This window comes from Semicossyphus pulcher, unplaced genomic scaffold, assembly GCF_022749685.1.
Source record: "Semicossyphus pulcher isolate SPU_LCO1_2020_fin unplaced genomic scaffold, fSemPul1.0.p SCAF_21, whole genome shotgun sequence".
NCBI lineage: Eukaryota > Metazoa > Chordata > Actinopteri > Labriformes > Labridae > Semicossyphus > Semicossyphus pulcher.
This window is the reverse complement of record NW_027211695.1, coordinates 6,502,305-6,520,391: the sequence shown is the minus strand read 5'-3', so window position 1 is coordinate 6,520,391 and position 18,087 is coordinate 6,502,305. Positions and strand designations below refer to the sequence as shown.

General features: G+C 41.8%; 1 protein-coding gene across 1 annotated transcript in view; it reads left to right on the top strand.

Annotated features, from left to right (window-relative positions):
• Window positions 1-18,087, top strand: part of LOC138600386 (adhesion G protein-coupled receptor L3) — a 242,443-nt gene that overhangs the window by 78,605 nt on the left and 145,751 nt on the right. Inside the window, exon 4 of the mRNA XM_069671786.1 lies at window positions 11,170-11,383. Coding sequence (XP_069527887.1) covers window positions 11,170-11,383 — 214 coding nt within the window. The remainder of the gene's footprint in view (window positions 1-11,169; window positions 11,384-18,087) is intronic.

Below are 18,087 nucleotides of genomic sequence, written 5' to 3'. Positions count from 1 at the left end.
TGTTTTCGAAATCCAATATGCCACATGTAAAGAATCACGGCGTACATGTTGCCTCATACATATTCAGTACTCATTATCTCCGCACAATAACCCAGTGTCTGATACCTGTCATTTTAAATTCAGAGGAAAGGAACGATCAAAGCAGCTGATCCTCGCTGTGTGTCTGAGAGGCAGCGTAGCCACCCAGGCTAATTTCAGCAGCGCTGCCTTGATTGCACACATGTGGAATGAGATTACTTCTCACTCCGTGGGTGGTTTGAGGATTCACTCAGGGGTTTTTTTCACATTCACCTCCATCTCCAACATGAGGTTTTGTCTCCAACACCCTTTTTTTTTTACTTGCTTTCTTCTCCTTCCAACTTTTATCCCACTTTTCCCCTTCACAAATCCACCTGTACTGCAATGTCACCCACATCATCCCTTTTCTCTCGCCTTATCCGGCAGTATGTCAATGCTAACTTTGCTTTGCTTCAAGCTAAGCTCCTTAGCCATTGAAACAAATGCTTTCTCAGAGAGATGTACAGAATAAGACCAAAATCAAATTGGACTGTGAAGTGGCTTGTACCATCCCAAAGCATATAACAGGAAGATTTTAAAGAAAAATGGGCCATCAGCTGAATAGAAATGTGTGGGGTTTTTTTTAAAACACACAATTTTGGCTGGATTTAATATGAAAACCTAATCCAAGCTGACCTTATGACCTTTAAATCATCCACAATGCTGTTTAAGGATTTCTTGATGAGCGAGCCGGACAGAGATTAATCAAACAACCACTAGCTTAGAGTGTAGGCAAAATGGAAACACAAACCTAACATTAACACAGAAAGAAAAGTGAGGTGTGTGGATGTGCCAAGAAGACATAAAATGTATCCTAAGTAGCGGCTGTGACACAGGGAGAAGATTGACATTAGATTGAATTAATGCAACACCTTGCTTGTCATGTTGTAGCTCAAGGAGGACTGGAACTGGAAACTGGAACAAAGCAAGTAGGGGGCCTCATTTAAAAATTGTCAACCTTGAACGGCGCCACGTTTGATGCGCGTAGGTGTTAGCGATAGATAGCAATATTCCCCCAGGGAGAAACACCCCCCACCGGATGCATAATGTATCAAAGTGTGCACATACAAGCACATGTGAAGGAATGAACAAACCACATGGGAGGGAACAAAAGAAGTGGGTTGTAGTTAAGTACAGACAGCCTTTAATCTGATAATGCCACGAAGTGCATCAGATTGCACCACCCATTGGGTTCTTACGGTATTTAGGGCAAACCCCCACCCCCGATCCCAACCCCCACTCATTCAAATACCTTTAAAAAAGGGGTATTATGCTGTTTCACATTTTAAGTCATAATGTTACAATGTTGGATATCCAGACTAAACGTGGGTGAAGTTTCACATCTGTAGGTAAAAGTATGTTGGAGTAATCCCCTGCTATAAAAGGCTGCTGTGAACGCTTGCTTCTCCAGACGCTTCACTTTGCGATGTCACAAAGTGGAGGAACTATATATTATACTATATATAAATATGTGGGCATCGGCCCGAGACACAGCAGAACTTCCTGCCCCTGGCACAGTTCAAGGACACACGCCCACCCAGCAGCTCACTCCACCGCTCTGCTCATCAAGTTGGTTAAGAATGTCTTTGAGAAGTTTCTTAGGCTGTGAAGGAAAGACATCAGTGTTTACTTTTCTAAAGGACAACAGCAGCAGACGTTGGTGTCGAATCTAAAAAGTGACGTTTACTCTTTGCCGACAACTCTGTAACACGGCCACAGGGTAGGAGGCGTGCCTCGATCACTGAGTTCTGCCCCTAGACAGGCTTCAGATAGCTGGCCAATCAGAAGAAAGCAAGCTCGTAGGGGCGGAGTTTCTTTAAGGGACAGAGCAGACTGAGTCGCTTCAGGCAGAGGCTCTGTGAGGGCCTGCACAGAGCACCAGTGTGAGAAAAATTAGGAGTTTTTTCAACTGTAAATTATGCTAAGCTACTCCTCAGGTATCACAGAGTGAAATATGAAGCTTGAAATTAGCATAATACCCCCCCTTTAAATTGTATCTTTAAGGGGTGTAATGTGTATATTTATGCTGAAGATATATTATTTATCCATTACGTGTGAAAAAATATCTAAAATATATAAAATATATATAAGTATGGCAAAATTCCATTTCTACATGTGTACTGTATATGCGACTGAAAATGTCGTGTTTGGCCACTTCCTGATATTGTAAAAGTGCCTCCACTGGCACAAATAATGTACAACTAATGTCTTTCCTATAACAGATGCATATGCATGAAATCGCATTTTAATTTTCCCATTTAAATAATTTCCTGTTCTTCATTATGTAAGTAAACATTACAGCACTGAGCTTTAATTGGTATTAATTCATGCTATTTGCCCCCCGGATATTACACTGCAGTAAAAAATTACACTTGCAGGAGTAAAAGGGGGGGAAGAGAATTGGCTCGGGTTTATTTCCAAACTGCTCTGCCGCAGAAAAACAAATCACGACAATGTAATTCACAGAGTTCGGTCCTTGTGCGGGGGTACTTTTGATAAAATAGGAGGCAAACAAGTTCATACAAGGATGCTGTTTTTGTCTTCAAATGGCGAGAGATTGAAAAATTACATCCCACCACCACAAACTCCAAACAAGGACACGTATTTCACACAGCCCTCGTGACGAAAAGAGCGGAATGTTTCATGTCAAGATTTCATCAACAGCCAATATGCTGTTTTATGTAAATTGTGATTCTCTTCTCCCTTCCTGCTTGTTTTATGATGAAAAATATGTTTTTGGCAGCCACCAGCCAATTACTAGCCATTGTACATACTATATATTATGTGTAAAGTGTGTGTTTTGCTGTTGTAGCCAGACACACACATCATGTTGTGCCAAAACTCACACATTGTAGCTGGGATGGCTAAATAATTGTAGTATATTACACTGTTATTACACCTAGAACAAGCCAAGCCACCAGGCTCTGTTCAGGCTTTAATATTCCCAATACAAGAGAACGCATTTAAAAGGTGTTCTCATATATGTACTGCAGCATGGGTTAAAGCAGAGCTTGTACAATAGTGTGTGTTTCCATGGCAATAAATGAAATGCAGTCATGTGTTAATAGAGAGAGGTCTAGAAGTACATTGTACGTCAGACTGCGTTTAAGTATTAAGGCTTGCAAAAGAGGGGGTTTAAAAAAACAGTACCATTTAAAAATATACCTACATCCTACATGACGATATCTAAGTCTCAAATCTACAAGAAGTAACACCCGCTTGCTAACACCAAAATAGCTCCCTCAGGATGACTTGGAGGGAATGCACGCGTTTTCATATTGATTCCCCGGCCCCTGTATTTCAGTGTTTTCCTTGTGTGAACACAGAACAACCTCCGTTTCCTGAGAGGTTCAGATTAGAGCGCTTGCACTGCAGTTTGTCTCAGTTCACCATGCTAAACTTAGCCGTGCTCTTGCCTCCAGTGCGCCGTTAGGCAATTCCATCTGATAATGTGTGGTAAAAGAAGAGTGAGGAAAAGACCTCTTTTCCCCCCTCGCACAAGACGAAAATCAGCCTGTTGTTTCTTTTCTTTGACCTCAATTACTATCAGGGCATGTGTTACTATAGGGGCATGTTGAGTCATGTCTGCTCTGGGAGTAGTGTGTGCGTGTCTGCGTGTATCTCCTGTGTGTATGTGTGACAGGGATTGTGTTCATTTTAGCCCAGGAGGCACCGTACAGTAGGTGGGGGCCAAGGTGCATTAGTCCTGGCTGAGATGTTCCCTTGAGTAATGTCGGCACATGTGGGTGGGTTGGAGCAAGAGGGGAGGAGGGGAGGGAGCAGGGAGAAAGGAATGAAAGGGGGAGGAAATAGCAAAACGGTGTCAGACGATGTGTGACAGGAGCTGAACAAAGCCCAGCGAGCTGTCAGGAGCTCCGCAGAGTCACCTCCGGCTTGGACAAAATCTGACAAAATGCCACTTTGCTGATATGAAGCAGGACACATGTTCCGGATGTATTTACACAGAGGGAAGGAAAATTGGGAAATGACCAAAACTTCCTTTAACAAAAATAAGCTTTTTTTCCAGTTCCATGTAAATCAGACCATTTTTCAGCAAAAAAAGATGTGATTTTTCCGAATTAATCTAGAATTTCGTATTTTCTGACCATGTGAATTATGGAAATCGGCAAAAAAAACCATCAAGATTTGTGGGAGGACATTGCACTGTAATGTGACATAAGGAGGATTGGGACATTTTCAAAACTTTCACAGATTTGTCACCAAAAAAAACGGGAAAAAAAACTGTGAAATATTGAAATCTGTGGAAAAAAAAAAATATGAAGAAGGCTGAGAGAACATGGCTAAAGTGTGAGAGGATGTTTCCCCCAGTTATACGTGAGTGTTGTGAGCTCAACCTGCGTGTTTACAAATAACAGCTGCGAGCCATCTCTGCTATGTGTGGTTATTTGTAGTGCTGCGCTTGTGCACAATACGAGCAACCGTTAGCCGCAAGCTAACGGAATTGTGAGCTGGTTTTGATTAGCCGCTTGTTTCCGTAAGTCCTTGTTGTGATCACTGCCTGATCTTGATTTTATATTTTTAACATATTTAAATTATTTATATACAATTATTTAATATATAGGTTATTTTTTTGTCCTTTGCCTGGCAGAAATAACTCGAACAATACTGTAGGGAATCACTGGTTCCTCCTACTCTGGAGAGGATTTGACCTAAGAAACTAATGTTGTAATTTGCACACTGAAGTGGTTTTAAACATAAGACCTTGATGGGAAACTTGCTTCCCATTGCCTTATTGTTTTTTTTCCGCCTTGCCACGGCTCTGCACTTAATGAATTGAAGCAGTGATTAATTAAATGAAAGTGCTTGCTGGATGGAAAGAAGACACTTCACCCCTGTGTTCTCAGTATGTGAATCAAGCCTTTATGGAGTGACAGCACGCTCCTTGTATTTGTTACTCGTGTGTGCGCAAACATGAAGTTACTGTCTGCTGGAGGTATATCACACGGGGGAAGGGAAGATGCTGCGCTCTGCAGTATTCCCTCCGTCTGCTGTAGCGGCCAATTTATTAACTTTCACAGTTATTAACTTTCGCTGTGTCAATACATCGTAACGGTGGGGAAAGGAAAAAAACAATACACTGCTACTGCACTGTCTTTTCCATTTCATGAGGTGGAAGCTGCATCTCATATAAAACAGATCAAATATTCGCCATGTGAGGAGGTGAAGAGGATGATACTGTCTCTGGTCCTCCCTCTGAGCTCATTTGTTAGCACTGAAGTGCTAATTTCCCCCCCTGGCATCATGGGGCAGTTTGACTGACGGCTTCCAAACTCCACGTTCGTACGTCGCCGCCCCGCACAAAAACACCATCACTCTTTTCCCCCTCTGCTGGAATTTACATGCGCGTGGTGTGTTGCCAATTAATGCGTTCAAATGTGTGTCAGCAAAACAAATGGCTCGTTCATGCGGCACGTTGAACGGATATCTGGCTCCTGTCATAATGAGTAATGCTAATTGTGCTTAGCAGGATCGTTGGTCAAAGTGTCAAAAGGCATCAAGTCGATTTGAGGCGTTCGTCAAGATCGTTCTCGTGGTCCGTTCGTGGATTCATCACTGTCGAGGTGATATCTGTCATCCAGCTGCTCTTGTTTCAATAAAAAACTCCTTATTACTGTAATTTTAAAACTTTTTAGGAAGTTTTCAACCGCCTAGTCATGAATTTCCGCACCCTCAAATTCGTCCCGCACCACAAACACTGTTTTTTTGACGCCGTTCTCTTCCACACTCTATCTTCCAGAGTTCCTTGACAATTCAGTTCCTGGATAATTTTGCACTCTGCGTAAAAGCCTTTGAGATTTCGCTTGCCTTAGGCCATATGTAAACGTAATTTACTTGGGAGAACAATTTGCCTGAACTGTTTCTCACTTCAAGATAAATAATCCCTCATGCATTATTGAAAACGCTGTACTTTTCCTTCCCCCGAGTCGCACAAGATCTCTCTCCCTGGTTGCAAGCGACTTATTTCATTATTTGACCCCGTCAGAAAAGTGCTCTTCTGCAAACCAGGAAGTGGGTGTGACAGGTTCCCACTGGTCTAATCAAATAACGGTGTCCAGATACATGCGCTAATTAATCACCAGCTCTGGGGGACGAACCCATCCGGCGGTTCTCGGCGGAAAAAGAGACATTTGATCTGTTGAATCAGCTCCCTCCCCGTCTCCTCCCTTTCTATCCATCTATCTTCCATTAATTCAATGATGTCAGAGTTCATTTGAATGCAACCCCCTCTCTGTTCACATTGTGTTTTTTAGATTGTAGCATCTGCTTAAGAAATAAAGCCTCTTTTTAAAGAATAAAATATTTAATTGCCTCCTTTTCTGGGAACATATCTGGCTCTCTTCCAGGCTTTCCCGGCTGCCTAATCGAGAGAGCATTATTATTTATTGGGAAATTATCCTCTGTGTCTGAGCTTACGCACTTAAGCTGGAGCCGGAAAAATGATCTGACACCATATTTCTCTTATTGAGAGCTGTCACAAGTGCCCGACATGTGCTCATCCGAGTGATGCCGGCCCATTCAGTCGGGCTCGTTGTAATTACGCGTGGTGGCTGACCTTAACTCCTTCTCCGTGACATGTTTTCTTGGGAGATGAAATGGAATACAAGCTCCTCGAGGCCCCCTGTTTTGTTACTAATGATGACTTTTAAATGTCATTGTTACTCTGCTCCGCGTGCACTTCAACGCCCGCTGGTTCCGAGAAGGTAATGGCTCTTTGCTCTGTGCGGCTGACCCAAGAATGAGCTTTTCTTTTACACAGCAAAAGTCCTCCCTTCTCGCCATTAAACCCAAAAATCAAAACTCCAAAGCGTTTCCCCCTCGGAGTCGGTTTTTAAAGGCTCTGCGGGGGAGCGACATTTTCCAAATGAACATTTCTCTCCCTGACCTTTCTGTTGCCCTTTTTGGTGAGTAATTACGTTTTTTGAAATATTCATTTGTGAGTTATGTCATTTGCAAGCATCCTGATGAATAACACTGCGCTGTGGTGTGGAAGTAATGAAAGTATCCGGCGTGACCCCAAACTACTTCTTCTTTTCGCTCCCATATTCAGCTGTGCAGGGGAATTATCCAGAGAGAATCTGCAGAGGGGGGAAAAAAAGAGACGCACTGCATATAAAAACCCCCTCTAAAGTATTATCTTGAGAGGGGGAGAGGAGAGATGAATTGAAAAGAACACTGAACTTGGATAACACTTTCAATAAGACTATTTCGATTTTCGATAGCCCCGTCAATGATGTGTTCAGGTACACAGCGATGCGTGCGAGAGGGGCAGGATGCTGGCTCTTGCACCCGAGGAATATGAGCCCTATCAATCACCGCCTCCGGGCACAAATGTAATTACACCACAGTTGTTGACTAGCCGGGTAATCCGAGCCATGGCTGGCATGCATTCGCTTGCTTACATTAGGGGATTGCTGGTGCCCATGTTGACGGCGTCATGCTCGCTACTCTCTGATGTTTTTTTAATGCTGCTTTTGGGGACGCTGGCATGAAACTCGCTTTTGCAGTTTTTCAAGCCTTTAAAGAGTTCTTCTGGGATTTTTTTTTATTCCATGACAAATTATGCGGGTCAAAATAATCAAGATTCATAATATAAGGTTGTACAATAGAAAGCATTGAAGAAGGCTTTTTGCTGCACTTATGGTGATCTTCAAAAAAAGAACCCTCGCGCAAAAGCTTCAAGATCAATAATCAAAGAAAGATTGCTTTTCTTCATTCAGACTCGATTACGCTTCTGTCATTTATCTAAGTGCACCTGCCTCTGTCTACCAAAGTTAGCCCTTTTTTCTCCGTGGTTGTCACTTTCAAAGAAGTTTAGCATGATCCAGACCAGCTCTTTTCAGGGGGTGGAATAAATCTCACCATTAAGAGGAACATAATTGATGGCTTTCATCACCAGAACGAATACAATTATTCCAATCTGTGGTGATTCAATGGAAAGTGAGCTTTACTGTGTTGGGAGTTTGAATGATTTATGAGACAAAATGAATTGGCAAGATAATAAAGGGCTTGTTTTGTTGTTCTCACCTTTGTGTTTTTTTATTTTTTTTTATTTCATAAATTGTCAGGGAGATAAGAAGTAGTACCTGGATGACATTTGAAAAATTGAAAATGTCAGTGATTGTGTACCCTTACTGAAATGCAGAGTGATGACAGCTCTGCCTGTTACATGATTGTTTTCTCATAGAGAACCAATGCCTCTATTATTGGTCATTTGTCATACCAGGCAAAATGTCTATATGTCACAAAGTCACGTCAGCAGTTACTTCCGACCAAGTAATCTGATTGGATAAGAGGTATTTCATAAGTTTTCATATAGAACACAACATCCCTGGGACTTTCACTCTGTGTATCACCCCGCCTCAGTCAGGTGTTCTGAATACTGTTAATTAACATCACAGTGGTCCTGCAGCCTCGTGCCTGTGACTGCAGATGTGATGATATTCAGTACGTCACTCCCTCTCATTTGATATTATTTGATTAATTTTAATTTTCCAACACAAAAACACAAAAATAGTTTAACATGTATAATAACTTATTTCTGAGGAATTATCTAATAGGCACATTTACCTGTCATGTAAAATTACCATATGTCAAGTATAAATGTAATGTTCTTGAATTCCACAGGGCTTTTGTAAGGATGGAAATGTCCTAGCTGCACTTGTAGGGAATGCTTTTTTAGAGCTAGCATAAAAGCTAGCATGGAACAATTCAATATCCTGACATTTTCATCTCAGATAAACCTTTACATTTGGTTAAATAAAGGTCTAGAAAGATCTTCCCACTCATTGTCACATTGGTTCTGACAAATTAACTTATGATTTAGACCAAAGATATTTAGATAATTTGGCCACTTCGAGGCAGCCACAACACAGACAAATGCCGGCTTATACATCCAACAGATACAGAGCAACATTAGCATTGATTTGAAGATTTGAAGTCCACTGTAAATCAAATATCCGCTCTTCATTTTGCTAAGTTTTAACTCAAGAAAAAATGATGTGATTCACAAGCTACTAAGGTAGCTACTAATTTATTACACTAAGTTTTGTAGCAATATGCTAACTTTTCTGTCTAGTATTAAATGTTGGGTAGGTAGCATACAGTTGTTTTTTAGAACTTTTTAGAAAGCAACATAAAGAAATCCAATAGCTCTGTTTTCCTCTCGACCGACGCTCACGAGAAATGTATCCAATTCACAAGCTACTATGTTAGCTACTAGCTTACTACACCACACTAAGTTTTGTAGCAGTTAGCCACCTTTTTCTGTCTACCATTACGTGTTGGGTTGGTAGCAGTTGTTCTTCTAATGCTAATAAAATCAAATATTATCCCTTTAGCTCTGTTTTACTCTCTACCAACACTTCTGGACTACACTAACTTTAGCAGCTATTTAATTTAATAACTCGTTCTGTATGCTAGCAAGCCCTGGGCAGTTGGCAAGAAGTTGTTTTTCGGGCTAATGACATCACTGAATTAAAACATTAAAGGTGCAGTCTGTAAAATTAAAACATTAAGCTGAAAGACGCCAAAATACTCTTTTTGGGCAAGGTTGTTTTAAATCATGTAATTGACAATGACTACACGGTCTAACTTGGCTAAAGCAAGAGATCCAAGATAAGCTGTTAGAGAAATAAAGGCCATATGAGTCAACACAAACCCGAATTAAGTTAAATGTAACATCTGTTTCACTTAACACTTTACCAGGACATATTTCATACAGAAAAGTTTATTCCTTAAGCATTTGCTATTGCCATTCCTTAATTTGAAACATGTAGAAGGAATGAGGAGATTTATGCCATAAATCACAATAAATGTTTTTGAAATTTATTTGTTATAAAATTATTTCAACTCAAGGTCCACTTACGAGCTTTTCTGGAATGTCAGTGACGTGATAAATACTGAAATACCCACTTAACTATTGAATATGTTAGAGGAATGTTTGTCTTTGAGGCTCAGTATAAACAATTGATAAGAGTCCCAGAGAACCTTGTGCACATGTTTATTTAAGAAATAATGTTTCATTTATTTTTACCTGGGTAAATGTGCCTATAAATCATGGTATCGATTTCAGGTGATATCTCCTCGCCCAATCCTCACATGTGGAAACTCTCTCTGTCCCTTGTTTCTCCCTCCTTTATAGCTGTCCTCCCTGATGAATGTCTCTGCTGCACGACGTCTCGCGGTGGCTCTCGCAGCTCAGACGCTCGTCTGAGAGGATGTTTATAAAAATCTATAACTGCCACAGTCCTCCTGCAGTGGCTCAGGCCAATGTTTACGTTTCTCGCCCATTTTTTATTCTCGCTGTAAACACAGAACTCTTGCAGCCTGTTGTGCACATGCCCGCTCGTGCGCAAGTGTGAGCCTCCACAGACGTGCGTGGGTGCGCCTGTGTCAAGGAGAGGGAAAAGGCAACCTCCGAACTGCTGCCGCCGCTCGGCCTCGCTGGCCCTCCCGGCCATTTTGGCTCTGCGGTAAACAGCAGATTTTCTGCCAAACAGGCTCTCGGCTTTGGCTCTAGGCTCTGTGAGCACCTTTTGACCCTCTGCCTCCTGCCTGCGTGTAGCTCAACTGAAGTGTCGCCTTAAAAGACAAAGCATGAGGCAGCTCTTGTGATTTACACAATCTAGTCTGGAGGGAAATTGTAACAATTTGCATGAGACGCACCCAGCCCTGGTTTCTTTGTCTCTGCGTCTCTAATTTCTCACTTGAATGCCCATGTAATGAATGTTTATTTTCTCGCAGCCAAATGCAAACACTGTCTATTTCCTTATGTTTGATCCGTGTCAATCTTGCACTCTCTCTTTCCACAACCCCTCACCTCTCAAGGGCCCCAGTGGTATTGCTCATCCTCCCACTCCAAACAACAAGCGTCCTGTCCGCCCACACTCTGTAGCACAGGGTGGACAACCTCATCTCATATGTCTCAGCGTGAGACCTTTAGATTGCACGTCCTCCCATCTGTTCTTGTATTTTCCTGTAGGAGGACACCAGAACAATGAAGATATTTTCACTCTGAAGTGCAGAAAGCACAAAATGATAGAATTAAAATAACAATTACTTACAATCTGTTTCGTCTTCTTCTTTCTGTAGCCTTCAGTCGAGCACCCATCCCCATGGCGGTGGTGAGGAGGGAGCTGTCCTGCGAGAGCTACCCCATCGAGCTGCGCTGCCCGGGCACCGACGTCATCATGATCGAGAGCGCCAACTACGGCCGCACCGACGACAAGATCTGCGACGCAGACCCAGCACAGATGGAGAACACGCGGTGTTACCTGCCGGATGCATACAAGATCATGTCTCAAAGGTAGGAACATTTGTGTTGATTATTTTGAGGGATTTGAATGAATTTTGGTAAATGTTCTGAGACGAGGACTTCACTGAATATTTTCACTCGAAGTTTAACTAAATTTGTATTTAATCTTACCTAAGAAGCCAGTGTGTAAATGAAAAAGAATTTAATTTTTAATTCTGACAGCAGGCGATTAATCAGCTTGAGGAGCTCATGCTATTGCTAGCTAGACACAACACTAAGCAGCGGATGACTCAGCATGTTAAGCTAGTTAGCTTGTTTTGCTAGCTTGAACTTTCCGAGTGGAAAACAAACCGACAATAGTTCCCCCTAAATGTAAAATGTTGTTAAAGCACAGAAGGCTCACTTTACTAAACATAATTACTCAAACACTATATGTGCCTAATAAAAGAGGTAAAAATATTTAGTTTGAAGATTCATCGGCTACAGGACTAGCGTAAGTTAGCTGCCCAGTTGGTGGCTAAAAAGTCTTCAATTAGATTTTTAACATTAAAGGCAGTAAATTATCTTATTTTAACTTGTGAAAGCTCTGAAATTTAAAATAAAATCTACCATCATGGATTTAACACGATAAATATAAAACCAGGTTATTCTTGACTGAGTTCAGTGTTTTCTTGTTTTGATGAACTGTATGCTTTAGCTTAGTTGTAAAGACTACCACCTGCTACACAAATCATTCACAGTAATGCTCAGCAGACAGCCCCATTGGTCTGAAAATATGTGTTTGATATTTGTGAAAATATAGACAGAACTGTCTGTGCCGCAGCTGAGTTGATTGAAATGGACTGCTTCAGCTGAATGTGATGGATGATCATGGAAGAAAGGCTAGTACAGATGTGTCCAGAACTGCTGAGGGTAACGTTTACAGCTAAATAAACATTACTGAACAGACAGAGAAGACATGGGTGAAGTGATATTCAAAGAAAAAAGAGATACACAGACAAAAGGTAGGCAGGGTGTTTGCTTTTACACATTTGTGTTCGGGAGGGAGAGAGTGGTAATTGTGCACAGACAGAGGATGCAACGTTCCCCCTGTTTGGATGATCAGCTTTATATTGCCATGTTGCAACCTTGTAATCGGACAATGTAGTTTGATGGACAGTGTTGGCAGGTTAAGGGCAGATAATAATTTGTTTAGTTCTTGGAGTTATATAGATATAATATAGAAAATATCCCTGTAAAAGGAGTCATTTAAAGTTAGGTAGGTAATAATTAATATAAAGGTCTTCACAGAGTCTAATATCTGTTGCTTATTTATCCCAGCATAAAAAGTAAAAGGAGGAGAATTCATATTTCAAATTGACCTTTCACACATGATTTCCAATATATTTCCTTTTACAGTAAACTGCATGTTTCACATTTAGGGCTATCAAGCTCTTTTATATTTAACAAAGCTGTAAAGATGATCGCAACAAATTCCAGTTAGAAAAAGCGCGTGTAAATTGCCCCATTCACAATAATCAAACATGTATATTTGCATGTAATCATATGTACACACACTGCCAGTCTCACAAGCCAAAATTGCTCTATGCTGTTAAGTAATTGACTCAAGTAGCTGTGTTTGTTAAGAAATCTTGAAAACACAATCTTGACTCAATTAAAGACACTGTAATTACAACCTGAGGTCCGCTAGAATGGAATTAAACTCAGGTCTTCTATTGACATGTTTTTCGTCATGAGACGACTATAGTTATTGATCTGAAATAATGGCGATGGTTAATTTCTGTTGTGCGAAAGAAGCCCTCCGTTATAGGTGTATAAGCATATAAGCATATCATTAACACATTCAATCTGCCTCACCATATCTGGCTGCCAATCTATGTTAGCTGTAAATACGCTCTTAAATCAATGCTAATTTGAAAGGATATGAATATATAAGCGTGATTTGTGAGGTTGATGATCTTTGCAGCCTGATGTGAGTCTTGTTTTCAGAGTTAGGACCCTGTTGTGCAGAAACCAGGACATGGAGACCTATTTGTCAGTGCAGACGGAGTGTAGTCTTACTGTGCTTTGGCTTTTTGCAGTACATAATGGATTGCGAACATTAAGGCAATACATACACAAGTTTCAGGGTTTTAAGCAAGTAGTCTGGATTCAAGGAAAAGTAGAGCTGAAGGCGAGTTCATGTACAATCCATCTTTTGTTGACTTATTGCACCACTTAAAAGGGATGGGCTTGATCTGAATTGCCGCTCTGCGTCAACGTTTGTCTACCTCTTTTTACATCCAAAAGCTTTGGTTCCACATCGGACAGTCTGCTCTGAGACTACTAATGGACCTTTGGGCTTTATCAAACAATTGCTCCTGGCTTTTTAGTCTGGTGGCAAAGAGTTCAGATAATCAGCTGTGTGGAAAAGCAGCTGATGGCAAAAAAAAAGAGGCGGTTTGAAACATGTTGTCGGATAATTGATGCACCCTGTAGCTCCCTTGTTCTCCGGACGCCCACTCAGACTAAAAAATCCCTGCAGGAATGAATCAACGGGTCCTGCTACTGTCAAGAACACAAAACTAACATAAAGTGCAAAGGGGGAAGCGGGTCTTTTTAGCATCTAGTCGCTACCGGGGGCGTTTCGACAATGCTAAAAGCTAACTGCAACCTGATTCAGCGCCAGGGCATTTTGTCTTGGGAGAGGAAGTTGCTAAGTGGATGAAAGGTGTGGGAGGTGCTGATTGAGAACGTGTGGGGAGGCTGGGTGCCAAAGTAGGGACGGGATGAGGGGATGTTTGTGGCTGTAGCTACACAGCTACACATTAGCATGCAGGGGTTAGCGCAACAAACGGAACGCCACCCCCCGACTTCTTCATTGTCGAGCTGTCAGAGCGGTTGCTTGGCACCTGCGGCTAAGCTCATTAGGGTTAAAAAGAAAACAGAAACAACAATTTGAACGGCAAAAGGCTTCAAAGACATAAGATAAGGCCGGGGTTAAAACCGGGGGCACAAAGATTTGACTTGGATGCATTTCTTTTGATTTATGGAGGATAATGTGACGAAGAATGAACCCATTGATAAGTCTTTATTTCCTATTTTTTAATCACTAATAAGTTCATTTAATCAGATTTGTAGCCTGTAAGCCACCCTTGAAACAACTGTGTTTTCCTTCAGCACCTTGCCTACTCTATAATATCCAAAAAGTCAATATGAGAGCTGAAACAACTGCTCTCTGTTATTAATATTTGAGCTGTAATTTTTTCCCTCGTCTCATACTTTCCTGCCTACTCCCCCCCCCCCCATTGATTATTCAGTATGTTTCCATGCACACTCACTGGAAACAACCCAAACAATGTAATAGTGTGATTAAAGCGTTTACTTGCTCCGCAGTAACCTGATTTCCCCAATAATTGTGGTTTCCATGAGCTGCTTGATTGCAGGGCTGGAAGGATGCATTGCAGTTTACAGAAAACAAAAGGGGAAGTAGAAAATGGATTGAAGTTTGACGTATTTTGTGGTGCAGAATTTGCATAAATACTTATGTTTTATTTGCCTCAGTTTGTGTATAGACACTTTCGCCCAAACCAATGGTGTTTTTTTTAAAGGCAGGTACCAATCCGGATATTTTAGAGTTAAAAAAAAAAAACATAAATCGTCCAATATCTATATTTTCCATACAAACATAAAGACAGATTTTTGAAATGTTTGTTAAAGCAACTGGAGCAAAAAATATAAACTGAAAAAGACACTTTAGAGGGGGTCGTATGCTGTTTCAAATTTTAACACATATATACAATGTTACAATGTTGGACGTTCATAAACTTTTCAAATCTGTAGGTAAAAGTATGTTGGAGTAATCCCCTGCTAAAAAAGTCCTAGTCTGCAGGCCGCCGTGAACGCCAGCTTTCAGACAGACTTCTCCAGATGCTTCACTTTGCGATGTCACAAAGTGGAGAACTCCATATTTGGGCATCTGCCCGAGACACAGCAGAGCTTCCTGTCCCTGGCACAGTTCAAGGACACGCCCACCCAACCGCTCAGTCTGCCTCTGCAACAGAGCTGAATGAGTCGTTTCAGGAAGAGGCTGTATGAGGGCCTGCACAGAGCACCAGAGTGAGAACAAGTTTTTTCAACTGTAAATGCTAAAGTACTCCACAGGTATCACAGAGTGAAATATGAAGCTTGAAATAAGCATAATACCCCCCCCCCCCTTTAAAGATATTTAGACAAACTATATAATGGCCATAGTTTTGGAACTAAGTCCTTTTCTTCTTTAGCACAAATACTAATGTTTTTTATATTCATTAAATACTGTTATATTTCAGACATCCTTTTTGAATATATGAATCATGTTTATTATGGAAAAGAATCAAGTCCATCGAGACGAGTCCATCCAATCTATCCCCTCATTTCAAGGAAGTAACAGCTGTGTCCTATTGCACACCAGAAACTAATTCCAAACAGGTGTTGAGTGTGTATTTCGTTGGAAAAGTGATTAAATTAAGTATGCAAAAAAGCCAATGCTAAAAGTCACTTGATGATTTTAACAACGCACAAAGGAAATGCAATCTTTTCCTCACAGCTGCAAACAAATGAGTAACTTGCTAATGATTGTTAAAGCAGCCTCTGAAGGACGTTAGAAAGCAAGTATTTTAATGTTCAGAAACCTCTTTGTGAAGCTTAATTGGCGTCAGAATTCTAAAGTTGCAGTTTGAGTGAAGTTTGATGAGAATTCTTTCACTTCCTGTTTGTGTAAAATTGGCGACTTCCTGTATTCTTACTGCTAAAACTGTATATTGAAGTCTTAGAGTCAGTAAAAAGATTGGCGACTAATCTAATCTTACTTGAACAATGACAAATTCGAGTTAAATTGTAATAATCTGAGCATTACCTTGGAATCTAATTAGCATGCTTGTGAATGCACGGATAGTATTTTCCTCTTGTGGTACTCTGCCCCCGTTTTTTACCCTGTGCACCACCTGCCTCTGCTGTTGGCACCGGTTAAGTCGTGCTGACTGGCAAGCGTGCTAGTTAGCATTCACGTCCCGTCTGAAGATGAGCCACGCTGCTGCCGGCTTAGTCTGTGTGTGCCAGGCTCGCATCCATCACCAGCAAATGCCCAGCCGTGTCACCGGCTCTCGCTAGCTGTCAATATACATTTAGGCTTGCTCGGTCCCCCTCTGCTCCCCCCTGCTGCCTTTAAGAGTTCCATTGATATTCCGCCATCAAACCCGAGCTCTCTGCCTCTCCCAGTTTAGCCCACTTATAAAGGTGTGTACTTGGCTTCTTCTTGCTTCCATTAAAGTCTTCTAAGCGAGCGCTAATAGCACCCTGCACCTGAATGATAGCGCGCCACTGAGCTTGTGAGTGCTGTAATGCATCTCAAAATGAAGGTTGTCTCGCGCCACGCCGTGACAGGACGAAATGAATGGCTCTCTTTCATTAGCCATTCCTCCCTTTTGTGCTGCGAGCATCACCGCGGGCTGTGCAGAATCCACAGCCTCTGGATAAACATGTCACCTATAGGCGGTGCGAGCTAGATGGAGGCTAATGAAGCTGTAATCGAAACATGCTAGCACGGATTAATTTGAGGGCATTTGCATACGACGGCCTGGGATTTCAGCAATCATTCCTATTCCCCTTGTGGGATATTTTTGGAGTTCATTGTTTGGGGCCTCTCTTGTTTGGTGCCATTTCCCACTGTGTGAAATCACCGGAGAGGCCGAGCACTTGTGCTATCAAACAACACTGACCCTTTTCTCATCAGAGCTCCAGTGTCTCTCCCTTTTTTCTCCGCGCTCCCCTTTTCCTTTCCCCAAGGCGGTGTGGCCTTCACGGCCAGTAATTACAGGCTATATCAAAGCTATATATCACCTTATATCTCAGTAGACCTCGGCAGACACCTTAAGGGACAGCTGATAGCATTGTGGCAGGCTTGTGCATGACCCCTGAAGGAGAAAAGCAGGTCAGGAAGGAGCAAACCCCTCCCCACTAACAAACACACACGTACACACTCTTGTCCCTATCTGTCCAGACTCTCCTTCTTGTCTCTTCCCCTCTGCCTCTCTCGGATTCTTTCCGCCGCACCTGTCATTTTAAGCAACAAAGACGAACAAAACATATTTTCCTCTGCTAGCATTTTCTGCTAATGCATGTGACACTAATGATGAAGGTTAATAGATATCACAGCTTGATGAGTCTCCCGAGGAAGATGAAACTAAATTAGCGCAACCTGTGATTTCAACCTGCTGCCCTCGTGACAGCTGACATTTGACAACCTTCATGTTAATGATGTTTACGTGTGTGTGTGTGGGGGGGAGCAGCGCCCGAGCTATTATTTACTTCCCCACACTTAGGCTGAAATGCTCGAGACAAATGACTCCCCTCCCGTCAGGATGAAAACATGTGCTGACAGAAGGACAAGAATGATTGAGGGATAAGAAGAGGGAAAGCAGATGGGAGGATCCTTCCTCCTCTGCCGATGATCTTTCCCATACGTTCCCGTTCTCATTATCCTTGGCTTTTTGACCTTATTTCAGAGTTGAAGGATTTGATGAGATATTTGTTTTAGCAGGAGAGAAGGATTAAGGGAAGAATCCCCTCCGGTTCTTTTGCCCATCTTCGTTTAAATCCCCTCATCTCAGGCAGGATGTTACGGGGTTTCTGGGAAGAGGAGACGAATTCTGATTCATGCGTATCCCCACTGCCAACAATACTACGGAATGAAAGTCATATAAAATTTCAGCCATACAATAACACTTTAACAACTC